The 23625-nt window shown below is 35.8% G+C and overlaps 1 protein-coding gene across 4 annotated transcripts in view; it reads left to right on the plus strand.

Annotated features, from left to right (window-relative positions):
• Window position 1: 1 nt before the first annotated feature.
• The window catches only part of XRN1 (5'-3' exoribonuclease 1), a 106810-nt gene continuing 83186 nt past the window's right edge, over window positions 2-23625 (plus strand). For 3 of the 4 annotated variants that reach the window (XM_026497176.4, XM_026497177.4, XM_026497178.4), the window contains exons 1-12: window positions 8-210; window positions 9207-9439; window positions 12793-12890; window positions 13925-14034; window positions 14129-14239; window positions 15507-15589; window positions 18058-18145; window positions 18228-18396; window positions 19133-19200; window positions 19514-19651; window positions 21439-21505; window positions 21923-22028. In XM_026497176.4, the coding sequence (XP_026352961.1) occupies window positions 136-210; window positions 9207-9439; window positions 12793-12890; window positions 13925-14034; window positions 14129-14239; window positions 15507-15589; window positions 18058-18145; window positions 18228-18396; window positions 19133-19200; window positions 19514-19651; window positions 21439-21505; window positions 21923-22028 (1346 nt within the window). In that variant the 5' untranslated portion in view covers window positions 8-135. Of the gene's footprint in view, window positions 211-9206; window positions 9440-12792; window positions 12891-13924; window positions 14035-14128; window positions 14240-15506; window positions 15590-18057; window positions 18146-18227; window positions 18397-19132; window positions 19201-19513; window positions 19652-21438; window positions 21506-21922; window positions 22029-23625 lie in introns of all 4 variants that reach the window. The other variant, XM_026497175.4, reaches the window with a different exon arrangement.

The following is a 23625-nucleotide window of genomic DNA, read 5'->3' on the forward strand; positions in this document are numbered from 1 at the left end:
CCGGCGAGTGCTCTCTATGGTCGGGCGGGCTGTGTGTTGTCATCCGCGGAGCGACGGCCGGAGGCAGCGGCTTAGGCCCCGGCGGGGCGTTTGGTTTCGGTTTGGCCCTGACTGGAATTAGCTTTGACGGTCGAAATGGGAGTCCCCAAGTTTTACCGATGGATCTCGGAGCGGTATCCCTGCCTCAGTGAAGTGGTGAAAGAGCATCAGGTGGGTGAGCGGGGGGCAGCGGCTTAGCAGGCCGAGAACCCGGGGCCCCGCGGCCCTCCCTCCACCCTGGGACAGGGCTCCCCAGCCTCCTCTTTCTGCTCGTCATCTGCCAGATGAACGGTGAAGGGAGGGGAGGAGAAGGTTTGAGAATATCCTGATGATCTGAATGGAGGCGAAGACGTAGGTTTCGTTTCTGTGGGCAGAGCCGCGGGGATCACGGCAGTTCTGACAGCTCTGCTGCGAAGCCGGGCCTTCCGCCATTCCGAAATAAAGTCCTGGGGAGGAACGTTTTAGTGAGTTCTTTCCTTTTCTGCCCAGGGAGCTGCGTCTTCCCTTAGAGAGGCAGCAAAGCCGGAGCGGGTGTTCTAAGTCTCCCCATCCCCCCCGGAAAGCAACAGACCCACGTACGAACAATAATAAGTGCCTCCGCAGTTGAGTCACCTTGTTTACTTTCCCTTATCAGGACCTGCATCCCACCCCACCCCCAACGCCTGGACTTTTTGACATAGCTGATGGTTCATATTTATGATACCTTTTTTCCTCTTTTGCGATTATCTCAAAGGTTGTACGAATACCGCGTTCCAAAAGAAACAAAAATACACTTGGACGGACAGGGGCAGTTATTTGGAGACTTCAGTGTGCGAGTGTGCGTGTATGACAGAGAGAGGGGAAGAGAAAGAGAAATGGATTGCTAGAGCACTAATACTAGTAATAATAATATCTGGTTTGTAATCCGGCATGTAATAATTCCCAGTGCAAGTTTTCGTGTGGATTCCGAAAATGTTTATATATTGGAACTGTGGAAAGAAATAGTAACCAGTTATCTATTAGTTAAACTAGACTTTGAGTGATAAGTTAGTGTTTGTCACATTTAGTTATTTTGGTAGATCTCTTGCTCATTTTCTATTTTACAGGAAAATCAGTTTTTGATATTTGTATAGCTAATGAATCAGTTTTGATGTGTAACATTTTATAAGTGGGGGAAATCTAGCCAACACCATCATGCTGTTATCTTAAATTATGGCTTAATCTTTTAAAAAGTACTATAGCATGAAGATACGGTTAAACTTCCAGAAGGGATGCTTTGTTGTTGGATCCCAGTCAGATTTGGTAAATGAAAAAAAGCTTACAAAAAATTCCAAAACAATCGTTTATTTTTCATTTATTTGAAACATGGGTTGAGTCAGATTTAGAGAGATATTTCTTTCCAGGGGTTATTTCTTTCCAGAGAAGAGGGTTAAAGAATTACTAGTACATTTCAGAAATGGAGATAGCAAACTTTGGCTTTTCCTGGGTCATTCATTCAACAAAAGTCTGAGTGCCTGCCATGTATCAGTCACTATATTTCCAGAGTGAAAAAATATGATTGTTATTCGGATTGACTTGATAACATATAACTTGTTCATTAATATTTTTATTCTGTACTCTCTGGTGCAGAATTTGGTTTGGTGAAACTGTCTTGGCTTCTCACCTTCCTGAGGAATTTTTTACTGAAGAACAAAAAGAATCTCTTTAAGGCAGTCTTATAGTAGGTTTAGAAGGATAGGTTTAAAACTTGGCTTATCAAAATGGTATCTTTCAAAAATGTTTGATCCTTGTAGTTAACAATGACCACGACAACAGAGAGCAAATGTTATGAAGGGTTACCAGCTACCCGCTTAAGCAGTATTTAAAAGACAGTGAACCTAATTAAGTCACAGTGATTCAAAAGCTAGTCCTGGAAGGAAGAGATTGGGAGGAGAATTGTGGGAAGATGGTGGTGGTAAAGACAACAGCATCATTTTTGGTCTCTTTGTATCTTCACGTAAAAACAGAACAACTAGGGATGCCTGGGTGGCTCAATCGGTTAAGTGTCTACCTTTGGCTCAGGTCACGATCCAAGGGTCCTGGGATCCAGCCCTGCCTTGGGCTCCTTGCCCAGTGAGGAGCCTGCTTCTCCCTCTGCCTGCCACTCCCCCTGCTTGTGCTGTCTCTCTCTCTGACAAATAAATAAAAATCTTAAAAAAAAAAAAAAAAGAGGAACAACTAGATAGCAAAGTTTGAAATCCACAGAACATTTATGACAAAACCATGTAACATTGTATCCCTATGAACCCCCAAATACAAGTAAGTGGGGACAAACTACCAATAGCCTCTAGACCCAGTTGGTGTTAGCATCCCTGCAAGAAGAAAAAGGAAGCAATGGGGCGATATTTGATGGACCTGAGAACTGGAGAACTGCAGAATATTCACTAACAGACTATGTAGGGCAATTATATAGCAGTATTTGTAACTAAGAGGTTTTAAAGGGCAGGAGTAGTTGGCCTCCTATGAACCCTCATAACTGACTTGCCAAGGCATCATTCTGAGGCAGATAAAACAGATATGCTCCTTATACAAGAACAAACACTTTAAAATGGAAATATTAGCTTGTATTTCCTCCTGTGCCATTTGTAGCAAAATGCATAGAAGATTGGCTTTAAAAGTGCAGGCGTTGGAATGACAATGCTAATGCACTTAACACTATTGAACTGTACACTTAAAAATGGTTAAGATGGCAAATTTTTATGTATATTTTACCACGGCTTAAAAATTGCAGGCATAAGAGTATGGGTTATAAATGGGAACAATATCGCTCCCAAGGGGGCCAAAGTTGTTGAGAGAGTGGAGGTTTACATATTAAAGTGCCACAGTGCATAAACAGATACAGTATAGCTGTGGTATTAAAATTCCGTTGGAGGGTGATGATTAGGAAAAAAACAAGGCTAAAGAGCTACCTGGAAGTGGGACAACAGTGAAAGAAAGATTAAGAAATACTGCTCTAGAGCAGTTCTGCTTGGTTTCAAATTTAGCCCCAACACTTACTTCACACTTATGGGTGAGTAACTCAATCTTTTTGTGACTTAGTTGTGTCAGCCACAAAATGGAGATAATATTAGGACTGCTGTGATTAAATATGTGAATGCACATACGGTTGACTCTTGAAAATGTGGGGATTAGGAGCACCAACCCCTCCCCCAGCCCCCAGGTAGTAAAAAATCCAAGTATAACTTTGACTCGCCCAAAATTTAACTACTAATAGCCTAGTGTTGACTGGAAGCCTTTCTGATAACATAAACAGTTAATTAACATATATTTTTTTATGTTATATGTATTGTGTATTGTATTCTTACAGTAAAGTAAGCTAGAGAAAAGAACATGTTAAGAAAATCACAGGAAAATAGAAAATACATTTATAGTACTATACTGTATTTATTGAAAAAAAAAATCCACATGTAAGTGGACCCATGCAGTTCAAACCTGTGTTGTTCGAGGGTCACCTGTAAAGCATGTAAAGTACCTGGCAAGTGCTTAACAGATCTTACCTGTAATTATTATTATTTTTAGAGAGAGAGTGCTCACCAGCAAGGAGGGGAAGAATGAGAGAGAGAATCCTAAGCAGGCTCCATGCCCAGGGTGGCGTGGGGCTCGATCTCACAACCTTGAGATCATGACCTGAGCTGAAATCAAGACTTGGACACTTAACTGACTGAGCCACCTGGTGCCCCATATCTTAGCTATTATGGTAGCACTGTACTAGATTGTAATCACAAAGAGAACTGCATGTGCTCTAAGAGTTTATAATCTTAGTTGTATGACCTTTGTTTTGTAAAGGTTAAGTTTTCATCAGATATATATTCCCTCGTTACAACTTCATCTCTACTTCTGTGGTACATAATAGGTCTTCAGTAAATATTTATTGAACGAATGAATTTATTAATTATAGCATATTATATAACATAAAGAATGAATAGTATGTAAAAGCATTGCATATTAAAATATGCATAGTATATTTAGTGTGTTTTAAAACATGCATATTAAAGGAGCGCCTGGGTGGCTCAGTTGGTTAAGCGTCCGACTCTTGATTTGGGCTCGGGTCATGATCTCAAGGTTGTGAGATTGAGCTCTGTCCTGGGCATGAAGCCTGCCTAGGATTCTCTGTCTCCCTCTGCCTCTTCCCCCCTCTCTAAAAAATAAATTTAAAAAACATGCATATTAAAAGATAAATTGAAGCAACAAAATCTTGGGATTGTTTAAGATAAATAGGATTAAAGAACTGGGACAAAAGAATTGCCAGCAGCTCTCTTAAACAGTCAAATATATACTGTCTTATGAAAAAGGCATTTTGCAGCAGCACTAAGTAGGATACAAAGTTATACTAACAAAACAAAAGTACTGTTTTGAGAAAATTAGACACTAAAATGTTAATACCTAACCCCAATTTAAAGCAGTGTGAATGCATATTCAAAGTGTTATAGCCTACATGTGCTATCATATTGAAAAAAGGGAGAGCTTCACTATTTATTATTAAATTTTTTAATTTGCTGGTTTGTGTCAGGTAGTGTGCCAAGAGTTCTAAACCAAATACTTAAGTGTAATGTCCTTTTCTGCTAACTGTGAGTTCCTCAAATCAGAGACCTTGCTTTGAGGAACTCACAATTTAGTAGGAAAGGACAGACATTACACTTAAGCATTCAACAAAAATGTATAGAGCATGTAACGTATGTGCCCGGCATTCTCGTATGCATTGAGAACACAAAAACAAATAAGATATGACATAGAGAAAGGAGCATCATTTCCCCTTGGGTTAAGTACAGGAGAGCTTCCAAAGATACCTGATCTTGGAAGCTGAGTCAAAATCTGAAAGATCAGTAGAAGAAAGAGCATAAAGGAAAGAAAAGCATTTCAGGAAGTAGTAGCAGCATCTGTTAAGTCACCAGATTTGGAACACCCCAGTGCATTTATGGTTTGGAACACCCCAGTGCATTTATGGCTCTCTAAGTAATGTACTGTGTGTAGTTAGCTTGTAGCTGTATGTGCAAACAGGAAAGAATATGAAATTGGTGGAACAGGTAACAGCCAAATCATACAGAACCTTTTATGGTATTAAAGGTTTATAGTATCGTATGGATTTAAGTATGGAAGCAACATGATCAGATTATGTATTAGAAAAATGGCTTTAAAAAAATATTATGAAAACAGTAATAGAATTAAAAAAAAAAAAAGAAAAATGGCTAACCACAGAGTGGTGGGAGAGAAAAAAATCAAGCAGTCTAGTTGGAAAACTAAGGGCTTGAACTAAGCCAGGAAATCGGGGGATGGAGAAAATAATGAAATTTCCTAACACAATGGGAATGGCTAGGAGGGTAGGATTCTACAGACTGTTTTGGAAGTTAAATTTAAAAAACAAAACCTAAGTGACTAATTAGATATGGGGGTTGAGGAGAGGTGAAAGTATAAAATAACATCAAAACTTCTATTTTACAGATGTAATAATTCAGTATTGTCTTTGGGGTTTTTTCCCCCGTTTTTATTTAAATTCCAGTTAACAAAACAGTGTAATATTAATTTCGGGTGTAGAATTTAGTGATTTGTCACTTACATACAACACCCAGTACTCATCATAATATGTACCCTCCTTAATCCCCTTCCCCTGTTTAACCCATCCTCCCGCCCACGTCCCCTCCAGCAATCCTCAATTCTCTATTTAAAGAGTCTGTTTCTCAGTTTGCGTCTCTCTCTCTCTCTTTTTCCCCCAGTATTATGTGTTTGTGAAGGAGCAAGATTCTATTGCATGTTCTCATTTTCTTCACTGAATTAGTCAATGGTTAATCATTCTGTATTTTTCTTACTAATCTGAAACCTAAGAGAATTTTTTAAATTTCTTTTCTAAAAAGATAATTATAGTTTTTTTTCAGATTATGAAGGTATGTGCTCATTATATAAAAATTAATATAATGCAGAGAGATGTAAAAGCTGTTATATTGTCCAAAGGAGGAAAACAACTGAAATTCCATCATCAAGGGTTAACTACCAGTAGCATCTTGTTTCTGTATACTCCTAAGCTTTATATGCAAATACACATGTAGATAAATATTTTCTATAAATGGGATAATAATATGCCTGCTATTATAGCCTGCTTTTGTCATTTGACTGTCTGTATTATACATGTTATCAAATGTCAAATATGAATGTATATCAAAATTTGTAATTACAGTGTAGTATTCCATTGTGTGGATGTACCATCATCAGTTTTCTATTATTAGGCATTTTGATTTCATTTTTTACCTTTCCTAAATGGTACTGCCGTTAATATTCTTGTGCTTACGTCTTTGTGCACATTTCTGATTATGTCTCAGAATAAATTTCCAATAGAAATCCTGGGGGCACCTGGGGGGCTCAGTCAGTTAAGCATCTGTCTTCAGCTCAGGTCATGATCTCAGGTCCTAAGATTGAGCAGAGCATCTGGCTCCCTGCTCAGTGGGGAGCCTGCTTCTCCCTCTCCCTCTCCCTGCTGTTCCCCCTGCTGGTTCTCTCTCTCTCTCTTTCAATAAATAAAATCTTTAAAAAAAAAAAGAAAAGGAAAGAAATTGTGGGTCAAAGATGTGCATGCTTCAGATTTTGATATATACTTTCATATTAGTTACACTAATTTATATTCCCATCCAGACTACCGGGTTTAAATGCCATCTCTTTCTCTCTTTTCTGTCTCTGGGATTTTCCTCTTCTGTAGAATGGAGAATCTAAATATTTTTCTTTTAAAGTTATCATAATTTAGTGAGACAATGAATATGTTTGGCCCAGTGTTTGGCACCTAATGAGTGCTTAATAAATGCCAGCTATTACTTTTAATAACATATGAAATATCTATTTCCCCAAAACCTTACCAATAACTGGGTAATATCATTTTTTTCTAATCTTTGCTAACATGATGAGAAAAATGATATATTATTTTAATTTGAAATTTGGGGATGTTGAACATCTTTTCATATGTATATCAGACTTTGTGGCTCTTCTTTTTTGAATTGCTGTGCATTTTCCATGCTTACTTTTAAAATTTGCTCTTTTTCTTTTATTTGAGGTTTTTTTTGTATATTGGGAATGTTGACTTTATCCTAATTTGCAAGCATTTCCCTGCATTTTGTCATTTTCGATTTAAACTTGTTTTTGACACTTATTTTTTTTTAACTCTATAGATGTAAAAAATACAGATGGCCCACTTCATCATTTGTTTGGTTTATGATTTTTGGCTTTCCCCGCCCTAAAATTACCAAAGTGTTTGTATCTAAGTTTTTACTTATATTTCTCACATTAAAACTTTTAATCTTTCTAGAATTTATTGTGTTATAAGATGAGATACAGTTGTGTTTTATTTCCAGATAGTTAGCAAGTGCCCCATCCCTTTCACTGGTTTGAAATGCCTCTTATGTACTAAATTTCTGTATACACTTGAACTACTTCTTTTTTTTTTTTTTAAGATTTTATTTATTTATTTGACAGAGACAGCCAGCAAGAGAGGGAACACAAGCAGGGGGAATGGAAGAGGGAGAAGCAGGCTCCTAACGGAGGAGCCTGATGTGGGGCTCGATCCCAGAACGCCGGGATCACGCCCTGAGCCGAAGGCAGACGCTTAACAACTGCGTCACCCAGTCGCCCCTGAACTACTACTTTTTTTTTTTAAGATTTTATGAATTTACTTGACAGAGAGAGAGAGAGAGATGGAGGGTGCGTACAAACAGGGCAGAGGGAGAGGGAGAAGTAGGCTCCCCGCTGAGCAGAGAGCCCGATGTAGGGCTTGATCCCATCATGACCTGAGCCAGAGGCAGACACTTGTAGACTGAGCCATCCAGGCACCCCACACTTGAACTATTTCTAAACTACTTTGTTCAGTCAAACCTTTAGAATGTTTAATATCATATAAAACAGATTTCCTTCATTTACTTTTCTTTTTTAATATTCTTTTTTGCGTGTTTATTCTCCTAGGGAAACTTTGGGATCGTTTTGTAAAGTTCTCACCTAGAGATTTTGATTGAGGTTTTCAGATTTTTTGAAGCAAACGGTAAATCTTGAATATACTTTTAAAACCTCATGATCACAATTGTCATGTCATTTGAGCCTATTACTCAGTAAGGATATTTACATTTTTTTTAATGTGGTGCCTGGTATAATCCCATATAAATGAGATTTTGTCGATATGTTTTTATGGTGTTCATTGATTCAATGGCCAAAACTTTTCACTTCACAAACTCAAAGGCATGCCATTTTCTCAGTAAGAGGAAAACGTCTCATTTCTGTACATATGGTAAAACTTGAAGTGTTTCAGAGATGGCTCTCATTAAGTTTATACAAGAAAAATTCATTATGTTTTTATGTCTGAAAATTCAAAATGCTTTAGTTAGTATGTAAAACAGACTACTCAAATTCTTTAAATACTTTAGATATTATAACTATTAAGTTGTGCCCACTTCATTTCCTTGTTAGTGTATATTTGTTTCAGTAGTGTTCCCCTTACTTGCTCGTAAACATTTAAGTAAAGGAAAGATCAATGAAAGGAAGAGCCATGAAAGTCTTTTTATAAAAATAGACACCTGTTATTTATAAAAGTAGACACCTGTTAGCCAAAGTTTAGGAAATTTTTCATCCATATGTCAAAAACAAATCCGTTTTCAAAATGTCCTAAATTTCTTGGCATAATCTAAGCTTTCTAAATTAATACGACCAAATCAGTGACTCTGTTTCAGTGAAACCAAATACACACTAAGGCTTTAAATTATTTGTAAAATCTTTTAATGACCATGTACAAAGAGCCTTTTAAATGGGCCTTATGTTACCCATTTGTAGGGGAAATTGAGGCTTTAAGAAGTTGGTATCAATCTAATAGTTTGAGTACGAAATGAACCAAGCACTTCATTTGGTATTTTCCCAGGTTATCTTATGTTAAATAGGTAGATAATTTTCTGACAGTAAATTTGATCAAACTGTTGGTGCATTATATAGCCATATAATATGTCTCCATCTTAGCAATTTCTCCTGTTCATTTTTTCTTTACTTTCTTTATTCAACTGTGATTATTTTCTCAGTTTTTATATAATAAGAATGCCTCTATATCCTGTTTTTTATCAGCTGCTTTTCCCACCTGCTTGAATATCCATTGTTAATTTTAGTAACGATCTTGATCATTTTTCTTTACGTCTTAGATTCCTGAATTTGACAACTTGTACCTGGATATGAATGGAATCATACATCAGTGTTCACATCCTAATGATGATGATGTTCACTTCAGAATTTCAGATGATAAAATCTTTACTGATATTTTTCACTACTTGGAGGTGTTGTTTCGCATTATTAAACCTAGGAAGGTGTTCTTCATGGCTGTTGATGGTGTGGCTCCTCGAGCAAAAATGAACCAGCAGCGGGGGAGGCGTTTTAGGTAAAACATTTGTGGTTTCTTTTAGAATACTATTTAGATTAATAAAATGTATTATTTTAAAGATAAATGACTTAGTACACGCATCTTCTGTTCATGTTAAATTTTGTGCTTAAATTCCCCCAGGAATGGAAATAACTGATTATGTCACATTTTATCAATCAAGTAAACGCATTAGTAATTCAAGTGAGGTGTCCTTCTCAAAGCATGTGTTGGACTGTGTAGTTACTGTTGTTCTCTGTCATAAGTTTTCAAGCTTCTCCTTGGCAATTTAGAAAATAGCAGTACAGTTGACCCTTGAACAATGCGGTGGTAAGGGACCCCAATCCCCCTAGACAGTCAAAAATTCACATTTAACTCAACTCCCCAAAATCTTAACTAATAACCTGCTGTTGACTGGAAGCCTTGGCAATAACCTAAACAATAAACACATACTTTGTATGTTGTATGTATTATATTACTGTATTCTTATAATAAAGTAAGCTTAGAGAAAAGAAAATGTTATTAAGAAAATCATAAGGAAAAGAAGATAGATTTACAGTACAATACTGTATTTATCAAAAAAAAATCCATGTACAAGTGGATGTACATGTTCAGTTCAAACCTGTGTTTTTCAAGGGTCAACTGTAGTAGAGAAAGCTCCTCTCGTAGTCTGTCTGGAACTAGACAACTACAGGTTGAAATGAGAGATTGTTCTATTGGAAACCTTGACAGTTTAATTCAACAAACATTTGTTGAATGCCCAGACCCTGGGCTAGATGCTGACTCTGACTGAACATGGGTCCAAATTGGAGAGAAAGGCAAGTGAGACTAGAAGGTGGTTGATGGAGTAAGAGAAGAGAGCTGAGTTAAGATACTTGAGATATTATCATCCCCAGTGTGTGTGAGTTGAATAGTAGGAAAAGTAACAGGATGAGAAGAGGCACATAGAGTTTTAAAGTCAAAATCCTGGGCTTGTGGAATAGTTTTAAAAAACAATGAGATCATGCTGTGTCTTTATTTATGAGTAGGATAAGTAAAGTAAGATGGTTGTTAGAATTGATGGGAAGACTCTGAGTCCAGTGTGTTTGTTGAATTGTTAGGATAATGAATCTTTTCATCACAACAGCAGGTAGAGGATTGGAAAGGCCACCTATGAATCGAATATGGAAATCATCAGGGAAGGTGGGAGGGTACCTTAGAGAAGGCTAGCAGTGAGAATGAGAAGAGAATGCTAAAAAGTAGTGATTTAAATATCAAAAGAGAAAAGACTGAAGATATTTGAACAACTGTGAAATCTTTAAAGACAAGGAATCTCTTACAAAAATTCAGATCCTCAAGTACCACCCAGACTTAATTAATTTGAATTTCAAAAATTGGGACGCTATTTTTACCAGACTCCCCTGGTATTTGTTAAACTAGTTTGGGGGAGCTACTGGGCTAGAAAGTCTAGTGTTAAGAAAGGATTATATAAGCCCACTGTATCAGTCATTGTTCAGTTGCAGAAATAGAAGCCTACCTATTTTAAGCAGAAGGGAATATAATACAAAGAATTAGGTGCTTATAAAAATCATTGTAAGAGTCAAAGGATGGAAATTTAGCTGAGTCTTGAAGAATGATTTCAGAACAGCACCACAGAACTGATCCACCAGTGGCATTATTACTACAACATTCAAGAAGTTGAGGAGTTCAGAGGCCCCACCAGAACAGGTTGTTCCAGGAATTTATTCCTTTAGTTATGATCCAGGGATTAAGAAGGTACTACCTGAACTATTGGCCCCAAAAATACATCACTTTAGTTATAATTCAGCAATCAAGAAGCCACCACTGTATCTGTTAACTCCAGAACCCCAGGGTACCTGGTAGATCTGCCCTACAGTTTGCTTCTCAGCACCTACAAAACTACTGAATATTGAGAGCTCTTCTACTATTGAAACCACACACCCCATATTGATTTTTCTTAAGGTTCTATCCTTTGTCCTGAGTGATCCTTTGTCCAGTGGTTTTAATTACCATGTCTATACTGATGACTCCCAAATGTATCTTCCTGGTGGATATCTCTCTCCAGAACCCCTGTATATCCAAATGTCTCCTAAATATCTCCTTTTAGATACCACAGATACATTTCAGGTTTAACGTGTTCAGAACTGAAGTCCACTTCAAAGCTGCCTTCCTTCTGTTTCCTGTTTCAGTGAATGATAACACCGTGCAAATAGCTACTCAACCCTAAAGTACAAGAGTAATGTGGACTACTTCTTCCTCATTGGCCACACCCAATCCTACTTATCCAGTCTTACATTTGTTATTTACTTTTCGTCTTTACGGCTAGTGTCTCAGCCTAGGCTACCGTAATCTTCCACCTAGATTAATAGTCTTTCCTTGTCCCTGCCCTAAACACCCTCTATATTGCAGCTACATTAAATACTATGGCTGTTAAGTTCTCTGTCTCCCCACTAGAGTGTCAGTTCTGTGAAAATGGGAATCATTTCTGTTACAGTCCCAGAACTTGTCACATAGTAACACTGAATTTGTTCAATCAGAGGAAGGAAGGAGGGGAAAAAAGGCTTCTATTGGAGAAATAACTATAAGTTGGTATCTTCGGAGTTTTTGTTATGTTGAGAAAGTTGGTAAAAGTTTATCATAGAAATACAATACCACAGGGCACAGTAGAGTTAGTAGCAAGGCTGTAGAAAATGTACATAAAGCAGAGCTTCCTAACTTACATACCAATGGCGTACAGTGTGCCACAGCTGGGTTCCAGAAGCAGAACAGGAATTGGGATTCCTATATTTCAGACCTGGGTCTGTCTGATTCTAAAACTCATGTTCTTTCTAGTAAATTCTATTGCCTCAAAAATGAGGTGATTTTGGCAAATGATGTCATTAATGTTATTAGGCTTATATTTTAAATGTTTTTATAAGAAAACCCAAAGATACCCATTACAATTTTACAGTTATTTCTATATAATATTCTTAATCATTTTAATAATGTACTTTTTTGATGTTACTATTTAATGTAGAGTGTAGTATATATAATATGAATGTTTAATGCTCAACTTTTGAGCTTGTTTTTTGTAGGATTGACTTGCTCTATACTTAATAAGAAAAGAATTATAACTATTTGGAACATTCTGTGTCGGTTTTATACTGTTATAATGTCTACTTCTATAGTCCTTTCTCTGAAAAATTCCGTTTTTTAAATGAATAATTCTGAGGCTCATCTTTATCAATTTTAATCATTTCAAAACTTGTGTTATGTTTTGAACCTAAAATTAATTAATTAGTATTTTAGTTACAAAAGCATCTAAATAACAGTTTATGTAAAGATCTGTACTTTTTCTCAGAAACCTTAAGATATTTTTTTACTTAACATTTAAGGTCAGCAAAGGAGGCAGAAGACAAAATAAAAAAGGCATTAGAAAAAGGAGAAACTCTTCCTACAGAGGCCAGATTTGATTCCAACTGTATTACACCAGGTAAATTCACTGAGAGAAAAATTCCGAGTGATCAATTTTTTTTTCAAGATTTTATTTATCTGACACACAGAGAGAGCATGAACGGAGGAGGGGGTGCGCAGAGGGAGAGGGAAAAGCAGGCTCCCTGCTCAGGACATGGGTTCTGACATCGATCTTGATCTCAGGACCTCAGAATCATGACCTGAGCATAAGGCAGACACTTACTTAACCTACTGAGCCAGCCAGGCACCCCAAATTCTGAGAGATTTAAATGTAAATGTAAAATTTTTAATTTTTTTTCTAGCCTCTACTCATTTTGTCCTTAAAATCCCAATTGCTGTTTTCCCAGTTGTGTCTCTTCAGGAGATGTTTTGGTCACCTTGATTATAAGCGGTCCTGTGAAGACCCACTCTAGGGATTTATAGATGTTGACAAGAGCAGTATGGACAGGACTTTCCCAGATGCACAGAACCGCAAACCTAGAAGGATCTTACAAGATCCGTCCTACTCCCACCATTTATTTCTGTGAAAACTGACCCAATGAGGTTGTGGCTCACCCATGTTCATGTAGCTAGCTGTTGTATTCAAGATAAGAAACCCATTCTCCTAGTCTAGAGCACTTACTATTGTACTTCTTAAAGGCAATTAAAAATTCTATGACTTTAATGAATTTATGAGTATTCTAAGTTTAATTTAACTTTGTATGCAGCAACATACTCTGTACTTATTAGAGCTTTGTCTAACATAATTATAATCCTTTACTTTGAGAAAAAAAATCTTAAAGCATAGTTTGAGGCAATAGTAACATTTCTTGACTTAACCTATGTGACATTAACTTCATTTTAGGGTAAGCAGTGAAATGAGAATCAGTTGTAATATTTGCTAAAGAAAGGTACAAAATTACTTGCTTTTCAAGATAAGCATGAGGGGTCTTTAGAGATCTTACACCTAACTATTTTCCTGGACACTCAGATCCAATTTCATGTTGTCCCTGGGAACTCACTCTTTTTATGTCTCTCTCAGATTGTAAACTTTTTGAAACTTTTTATTTATAGGGACTGAATTCATGGCCAGGTTACATGAACATCTGAAGTATTTTGTAAATATGAAAATTTCTACAGATAAGTCGTGGCAAGGAGTTACCATCTACTTCTCAGGCCATGAGGTTATTATCTTTTTTTATTTAAAGAGATTTTTTAAAAATTTAATATTCTAAAGCATAGCATTATTACCACATTTTTTTTTAAACATATATTTAGACTCCCGGAGAAGGAGAGCATAAAATCATGGAATTTATCAGATCCGAGAAAGCAAAGCCAGATCATGATCCAAACACCAGACATTGTCTTTATGGTTTAGATGCTGACTTGGTAGGTACAATGTTTATTGTTATTATAACCTTATGCCATTGTAGTTAGATACCTAAGAGACTTACATAAGAAACTGTCTGGCTGTGGAAACAAATATTGGAGACAAAATAAGGATTGCTACTTCTGCCATTAGCAAGGTTCTAAAACAATTGCAAAATGAACTCTTTTGCTATAGTTTATGATCAACAGGTCTCTGTAGTCTTCATACTTGACTGATCTAGTGCTATGAATACTCTGCCAAGATCAGGGTAGAGGGTGTTTTTTCCCTTATGCTTGATATATAACTTTTAATAATACCTGATCTGATAACTCGATGACCCAAATAACTTTACTATGCTTTTTTTCTTCTAACTTTTTATTATGGAAATTTTCAAACATAAACAAAGTAGAGAAGACAATGTAGTGAACCTTCCTATGTCCTTTAGCCACATTAAATAATTTTCACGTTTAAATAATCCACCTTAAATATTTAATAATTTTCATTTTCTTATTCCTAACCATCTGTCTCCTTTCTCCTGCTCCCATTGACTCTTGCAGTATATTTCAGACATTGTATCACTTAATCTATGAATGTTTCTCTAAAGGAGAAGGGTTGTTTTAAAAAAAATAACCATAATGCTATTATCCTACATAAAAAAAATTAACAATCACTGTTTAATATACAAATTACCATTTAGTATTCTCATTTCCCTGATTGCTTCATAAATATTTCATCTTGTTTTGTTTGAATCAGGATTGAAATAAAATAAACAATATATGTTGCAATTGGTTGATATGTCTCACTAGACTATCTGACTTACTTTGGGCATTTGAATATGTGAAAATTAAATGAAAATGCCCTTTTCCAGTTTTTTTGAATTTTCACATACGAGAGGCATTCTATCCTCTAGAACCATACTACATTCGTCTGTAATGGAAGAGCTGCAGTTTCTAATTTCTTATCCACTCCCTCTGGTAAATGGAAAGATGTGAAAACCAAGAGAAGGTTTTGGGGATGGGGGGGTGTGGTGTGGGCAGAGTGACAGTTATAAAGGTCATGTGAGTCTAAGGTAAACATTTTTTCTTAGAAAAACACACTCATTTACCCCATTCTTAACCAATAAGTGGATCACATTTTGATATTTGTACATTTAATGTGCTGATAAATTGTTTTTATTAAATAAGTGTGTGTTTTTCTATATAGACTTTTTTTAATTTGGTTGTTTCTATGAACCTGATACAATACAAAATTAGAGAATAGAAACATTTTTTAATCGTTTTTCAACAGATTATGCTTGGATTAACAAGTCACGAGGCACATTTCTCTCTTTTAAGAGAAGAGGTCCGGTTTGGTGGCAAAAAGACACAAAGGTAAATCACATTGCATATATGTGAGAAGAAAGAACAGCAATTTAATGAAGAATAGTAATCATCTAACAGAAAAATGATCTGTAAAGATTTTCTTCCTTTCCACAGTTACCTGATAGTGTCATTTGATGCACAAAATTTGTTTTTTAATTACGGCAATGTCCAATCTATTTTTTTCTTTTATTGCTTGTACTTATAGTATAATATCCAAGAAATCGCCAAATCCAGTGTCAAAAAGCTTTTTCCCATTTTAAGAGTTTTGTAGTTTTAGCCATTACACTTAGTCTTTGATCCATGTTGTTAATTACCATATATAGTGTAGGATAAGGGTCAACTTCATTCTTTGCATGTGAATATCCAGTTTTCCCAAAACCATTTTTTGAAAAGAATATCTTTTCCCCATTGAATGGTCTTGGCATCTTGGTCAAAAATTGCTTGACCATATATGTAAGGGTTTATTTCTGGTCTCTGTATTCTATTCAGTTGATCTTTATGGTTGTCTTTATGCCAGTACCACAGTATTTTGATTACTGAAGCTTTGTAGTTAAGTTTTGAAATCAGAAAGGGTGAGACCTCCAACTTCGTTCTCCTTTTTTAGGATTGTTTTGGCTATTTGTGGTCTCATGAGATTAAAAATTCTTAGGATGGACTTTGTTGTTTTCGTGGAAAACATTGGGATTTTGATTGGGATGGCATTGAATCTGTAGATTCTTTTGGGTACTTTTTACAGCTTGATAAGTCTTCCAATCCATTAATACAGAATGTTTTTCCATTCATTATGTCGTCTTTAATTTTTATAAGCGGCGTTTTGTAGTTTTAGTGTATAAGTCTTTGCCAGCTTTTTTTTCTTGTTTTTCTTTTTATTAAAAAAATTAATGTAGTCACCATACTGTACATTAATTGTATCTCCAGGACTTATTTATCTTATAACGGAAAGTTTCCACCTTTTGGCCACCTTCACCCATTTTGCCCAACCCTCACTCCCCCACCTCTAGGAACCATCTATTTTCTGCATCTATAAGTTCAGTTTTTTGCCTCTGGGTTATTTCTTGGTGGTTTTTTTTTGTTGTTTTTGTTGTTGTTGTTGCCTCCTTGGTCAAGTTTTTTCCTAAGTGTTTTATTTTTTTGGATGGTATTCTAAATGGAATTGTTTCTTTTTTTTTTTTTTTTTTTTTTTTTAAAGATTTTATTTATTTATTCGACAGAGATAGAGACAGCCAGCGAGAGAGGGAACACAAGCAGAGGGAGTGGGAGAGGAAGAAGCAGGCTCATAGCGGAGGAGCCTGATGTGGGGCTCGATCCCAGAACGCCGGGATCACGCCCTGAGCCGAAGGCAGACGCTTAACCGCTGTGCCACCCAGGCGCCCCAAAATGGAATTGTTTCTTAATTTCTTTTTTGGGTTATTTGTTGCTGGTATATAGAAACACAGCTGATTTTTGTGTGTTGATCTTGCTTCCTGCAGTTATACTGAATTCATTTTTTGGCTCTAGTAGCTTTTTGTGGATTCTATGGTATTTCCTGCATATGGAATCATGGCATCTGTAAATAGAGATAGTTTTCTTCTTTTTCAGTTTTTATACCTCTTATTTCTTTGTTTGCCTAATTTCCCTGGCGAGGACTTCAATTACAATGTTGCTGAATAGCGATAGTAAAAATGGGCTTCCTTGTCTTGTTCCTGATCTTAGGAGGAAAGCTTTCTGTCCTCTACTCCATCAATATATTAGATGTGGATTTTTCATAAATTCCCCTTTTTTTATTAAGGAAGTTCCCTTCTATCCCTAATTGGCTGAGTACTTTTATCATGGAAGGGTATTGAATTTGACAAATGTTTTCTTTGCTAGTTGATTGTATGGTGTTTTTTCCTTTGTTTATCAATGTGATCTATTACGTTGATTTATTTTCTTATGTTGAGCCATCCTTGTATTCCTGGGCTAAATCCACTTACTCATGGATTTATATTCCTTTTAAAATACTATTGTCAGTTTATATTCTTACTTCTGGTTAAACTTGGAATATTGGCCAATAGCTAGGAATAGAGACCCCTAAACCAAGCCAGGGAAAGATAAGAGAAAGGAAGTGATGGTGCCTCACCATTGAAGCCTTAGACTGTACTGCAGTAGGCAGAAAAGTATGTATACTCACTTACCTGTATGCTTTCTGCTGGTAGCCAACCTTAAATGGGCCAGATCCCACTGGTTTCTTATATCTGTTTTATCTTATTTAGGCTTTCTTAATTCTGAGAATCTTTCACAGAAAGCATAATGCAGATCAATTATTTTGAACTTTATGTTATATCTATTATAATTATATTTTTATCTTTACACTACCCTGCAGCTTTCATATAAATTACATGCCTGGATTACAAGAATTAATTATCTTCTAATGATAAGTTTTATTTTAAGCATTGCTGCATTTTTAAAACTTTAACCTTAAAGATATAATTAATTCTCTGTTGATTGTCTAATTACAGGGTATGCGCACCAGAAGAAACCACATTTCACCTCCTACACTTGTCTTTAATGAGAGAGTATATTGACTATGAGTTTTCAGTATTGAAAGTAAGTATTAACATAGCTGTGGACCAAAGATGTGTTACTAGGAATTTCCATACGATTTGATTTTTTCTCCATTTTGCTATAGGACAAGATCACTTTTAAATATGATATTGAAAGGATAATAGATGATTGGATTTTGATGGGATTTCTTGTTGGCAATGATTTTATCCCTCATCTACCTCATTTACATATTAATCATGATGCACTGCCTCTTCTTTATGGAACATATATTAACATCCTGCCAGAACTTGGTGGTAAGAAAAGTTTAATATTCATTGGAGGCTACTTTAATTTAGCACTCAGCTAACCCTAAAAATTTCACTCAGTTTATTAGATTATTGCATGTACAACTACAGTAGGGAAAAAAAATGGGGGGTTTCTTTTGGTCTTAGGCACCACGCTCTGGGGTTGTAATTTTCAGTGGTTCACAAGCAAAAAAAATGACGAGAGTTAAGCAGCCTCATTTATTGATATCTGACTAATCTCTGCCTTTGATTGTTTAAGAAAGCCGGCAGACGTTGTTGATTTCACTTAGCTCCTTTCATATTAAAGCATAGAAGTTCATTTTTCTGAATGGATAGGTATCAGAATATTTAATAGGGAAAAAATTTTTAATTAAAATGAGAAATTGATAAACAGTGGTGAATGCTGAATAAAACAACAGAATAGCAGGCAGGGCATTAGTCCTTCTCAAGTTAACATAATAATCTGGATAGATTGTAGAACATATTTAACTATTACCAGATGTTGGAAATGTGGGAGGATTATTATGTGAACCTGGAATTTCTTTTATTTTGCTTTAGTTGTTACATATTTTATATTATAGTAACATCAAGTTCATAGAAACTAGAGTCAGTTATATAGCCCAACACTGTTTTTTCTTGATTAGTAGAGTGCCAACATTCAACATTTTGTAAAAAGAATTTTGTAGAATTGTTTAGAAAAAATAGTGTCAGCTTTTAGTACAAATTTAGATTTTGTTCCTTTTAGGTTATATTAATGAAAGTGGGCATCTCAACTTACCTCGATTTGAGAAATACCTTGTGAAACTATCGGATGTAAGTAACTAGATATTTTTATTTTCTTGTCCCAGGGTAGCTATAAATAGTCAGAAACCAATTACATAATGTCAGAAGAAAAATTTTTGGTACTTCTACTACAATTGATCATTCTGTATAATTTCACCTAAATGTATTTTTATTTGCTTTTTATTTTTAATTTTCAGACTAGTAGATGAGGTCCCCATGTGCATAAAAAAGTAACATTCTTTGATTTCCTATTCCTCAGAAGTAGCAACTTTTAAAAGTTTGGTTGGTATTCTTCCAGACATACTTAAATTATTTTTAAGTGAATTTAAATATTTTTGTACAGTTTGATCGGGAACACTTCAGTGAAGTTTTTGTGGACCTAAAGTGGTTTGAAAGCAAAGTTGGTAACAAGTACCTCAATGAAGCAGCAGGTGTTGCAGCAGAAGAAGCCAAGAACTACAAGGAAAAGAAAAAATCAAAGGTGTCCATTTTTTTAGGTGTCCTTTCATTTTTTTAGCTTTAAAGGTAAAACTGATATTCCTTGTTCCTCATTTTCCTTCTTATGTTTTTTAGGTTTTCCTCATTTCATTTTCATTTCTTATTTTCTCCTATTGAACATTAAAAACATTTTTTTTTGGTTTCTTCTCTATTAGATCTTGTCATTTAAATCTGATCTTTAAAAATCAACTTCTTATTTTTACCCTTGAGGAAGAACACTGTGTTTTTTTTGTTCATCCATCCTATTAATAAGTGTAGAAAAACTTTTAAATATAAGAGCCCAAAAAATTAGTTTCCTTTTGTAAAATGTGGGTATTTATAGCATTTAATATTGAGATATCAACTAGATCAATGATTCTTCTCTAGAAATAATTTATATATAAAAACATATATAAAAAACAGCAATGGGGCGCCTGGGTGGCACAGCGGTTAAGCGTCTGCTTTCGGCTCAGGGCGTGATCCTGGCGTTATGGGATCGAGCCCCACATTAGGCTCCTCCACTATGAGCCTGCTTCTTCCTCTCCCACTCCCCCTGCTTGTGTTCCTTCTCTCGCTGGCTGTCTCTATGTCTGTCAAATAAATAAATAAAATCTTTAAAAAAAAAAACAAAACAGCAATAGGCTAGTTTAAGAGTAAATGATAGCACAATAACTAATGCTAGGTGCTCAATAAATAAATAAATAATAGGATCAGTTAGAATATGTTAATACCCTATAAAACATCACTAATAAGCTCTAAAGAATGTCATATGTGTTAGCTTGGAAAATAAACCTCTTCTGAAATTTTCCTCAGCCTATTATTGGGTTATGATAAAATTGAGGAGTATCCTGCACTCTCCTTGCTATACTGGTTCTATTTAGGTTCAAGGCTAGTAACTCATGCTCCACGAAGGGCACCTATCCTGATTTTCTCTAGTGTAGTCCTTCTAATTGATTAGATTTTTCTCAGTGAAACTTAGGAGCAGTCGGTTTGCATTCTACTGGGTTTTTTCTCTTAAGGAAATAGGCTCAGCAGCTTTTTGGGAATCTGTACTTTACTCACAAAACTTACACGTCAGTAATTCCTGGCTCCACCCATCTCAGCCCAGTCCTTAAGCTTCACAAGTCTTCAGGCATATGTAGTTACCGTTAGAGACACTGGCAAAATGAGAGGAACTAGAGGAAGAGCCCAAGCACAGGAAGTTAGCAGAGGCCCTAGTTTGGATGAACAAAGGGAAATGGAAATAAGGGAGTAGGAAGAACTAATGAGAGTCACTGGCAGTAGATAGGCAATCAGAAAATAGAAGAGAGAAAAGTTGAGATCACAAGGGAGGAAAAACAGATGGGCAGGATATGAAGAATGTGATGAGATGGGAGAACTATAGAAAAGTAGATGAGTTGCTTGAGAGAAAAATTTAGAAGTGGAAAATACAAAACAGTTATAAGAATGATGGAATCCAGAGATACAGAAAATATGTAATATTTGTGATCATTGGATTCAATTATAAATGAATAGATGATGTTAACACAATAGGTGAGAATTACCTATTACATATTTTTGAGAGGCCTGAACGTCAAGTTCTTCTACGTAATAAAAGATTTAGAAAACAAGTGATATAAAACCAAAAACATTTACATAGTATTTGAGGATTATCTTTTGAATGAACTTTTACTGTGTTGTCACTTAAGGATCATTCCGTTCTTTTTAGTATTTTTTAAATCTCCCTGTTCAGTTGTCTTACTTTGAAATACATCTTGCCATTAATTTTATATTGATTTATAATATTTGTAGGGCCAGGAAAACGCCATTTGTTGGGCTGCTTTAGACAAAAATGGAGAAGAAGTGGTAACTTCCAAGGGTGAGTACAAACTCTGTCTTCAATGTTATTTTTTTGACAGGATAATTATTATATCTTTCCTTAGTACATACTAATTCAATAATATTGGTTGGGGGGCGCCTGGGTGGCACAGCGGTTGAGTGTCTGCCTTCGGCTCAGGGCGTGATCCCGGTGTTGTGGGATTGGGCCCCACATCGGGCTCCTCTGCTGTGGGCCTGCTTCTTCCTCTCCCACTCCCCTTGCTTGTGTTCCCTCTCTCGCTGGCTGTCTCTATCTCTGTCAAATAAATAAATAAAATCTTTAAAAAATAATATTGGTTGGAACAGATTTCTATGTTAGTTTATAAGCATCTGCTTTGATATAGATTTGTCAAAAGTATCGGTGGAAAAACAGAATATTTATAATTTTCAGCCATTATCTTTCTGGCTTTTTTTCCAGATAATTTAGAAGATGAGACTGAAGATGATGACCTATTTGAAACAGAATTTAGACAATATAAAAGAACATATTACATGACGAAGATGGGAGTTGATGTAGTGTCTGAGTATGTTTTTACCAATGCCTTCACTTTAAAATAGAAAAAATTAGATTTTGCATGTCTTTAAAAAACAGCATGATTTTGATAGTTAAGTAGTGGGTGAGGAGAGTTTTTTGGTTACATAAATTATTGTAATGTCAGCCTTTCAACTGCTGTGGTTTTGGAGAAAGTGATAACTGACATGTGTTATATCCCTGTGGTAAAAAGTTGGTAAGTAGAAAATGGTTAGTTTTTTTCCCTTCCATTTTCTGGACTCACATCAAACTCATCTCAAAAGCTACCTGGCTCAGCCCCAAGTTAATACCTACCCCAAAAGTTTCTTAAGAACTTGACCTCTAGAATGGTAGCTTTCACACGTTTTTAAACTGCAGCCCACAGAATGAACTACATGTGTTTGTATTTTACTTAATTAACGAAAGCTTATAAAGTGCGTACCAAGTGCTATTCTAAGCATTTTTAAAATATTGACTTATTTAATTCTCACAACGATTCTTTAAGATAAATAAATTATTACTACTTTACAATAGAAGAAATTAAGGAATGGAGAGGCTTTTTTTTTTTTTAAGTGGATTCATTTTCTTTTTTAAGATTTTATTTTTAAGTAATCTCTACATCCAACATGGGGCCCGAACTTACAACCCCAAGATCAAGAGTCTGCATGCTCTACCAACTGAGCCAGCCAGGTGCCCCAAGGATTCAAGAGGCTTAAGTGACTTGCCCAAGGTGACATAGTGAGTGGCAGAGCCAGAATTTGAACATAGGCAGTCTGGCTCCCGAGTCAATACTCTCTTCCTCTCTCTCTCTCTCTCTCTCTCTCTCTCTCTCCCTCCCTCTCCCTCTCTCTTTTTTTAAGTCTATTTATTTTTTTAAGTTATCTCTGCACCCAACCTAGGGCTCAAACTCACGACCTCAAGATCAAGAGCCACATGCTGTACTGACTGACTGAGCTTAGGTGCCCCCAGTTAATACTCTTAACCATTGGATGAGACTGCTTCTATATAAGTGAGATAAGAGTTTCGTGAAATGCTACGTACCCTTTTACATGCTTAGATATTATACTTAGATATTTTCTATACTATAATTTTTACTTTTTTTTAATATAATAAATCACTAAGTATTAGATCTTTTCTAGAGTCAGCCCAGAGGTAGACCCAAGCTTTCAGACAGTGCTTTATATACTCTTAGACTGTCTTCTAGTCTAGTCTAGACATAGTATTTCTGGTCTTTATTCATACTGACCTCCAGGAACTAGAGGTATAGGAATTCTAGTACAAGTCACCAGCTCATTTGAAGCTTTGTCAAGTACCATTAGCATGTAAGACTTCTGGGACTTGAGAAATAAAATATTTGAATAGTTATGCTTTAGTCTTTTATTCCTTAATCCTTCTGTTTCCTTGATTAGTTATGTAGTGCTGTAATACCAGCTATTGGCACTAAATTCTTAATTTGATAGCTAACAACTCTTCTATTTCCCTTCCCTTTTATATATTAAAATACAGACTTATGAAAATATGGTACCATTTGTTTGCCTAACAAATAAGCAAATCTTTTAAAATTGTTACATTCAGTGTTGGTCCAGAGTGATGGTAGTATCCTTTCCTAA

The sequence above is a fragment of the Ursus arctos genome, unplaced genomic scaffold (assembly GCF_023065955.2).
Source record: "Ursus arctos isolate Adak ecotype North America unplaced genomic scaffold, UrsArc2.0 scaffold_20, whole genome shotgun sequence".
NCBI classification, from domain to species: domain Eukaryota; kingdom Metazoa; phylum Chordata; class Mammalia; order Carnivora; family Ursidae; genus Ursus; species Ursus arctos.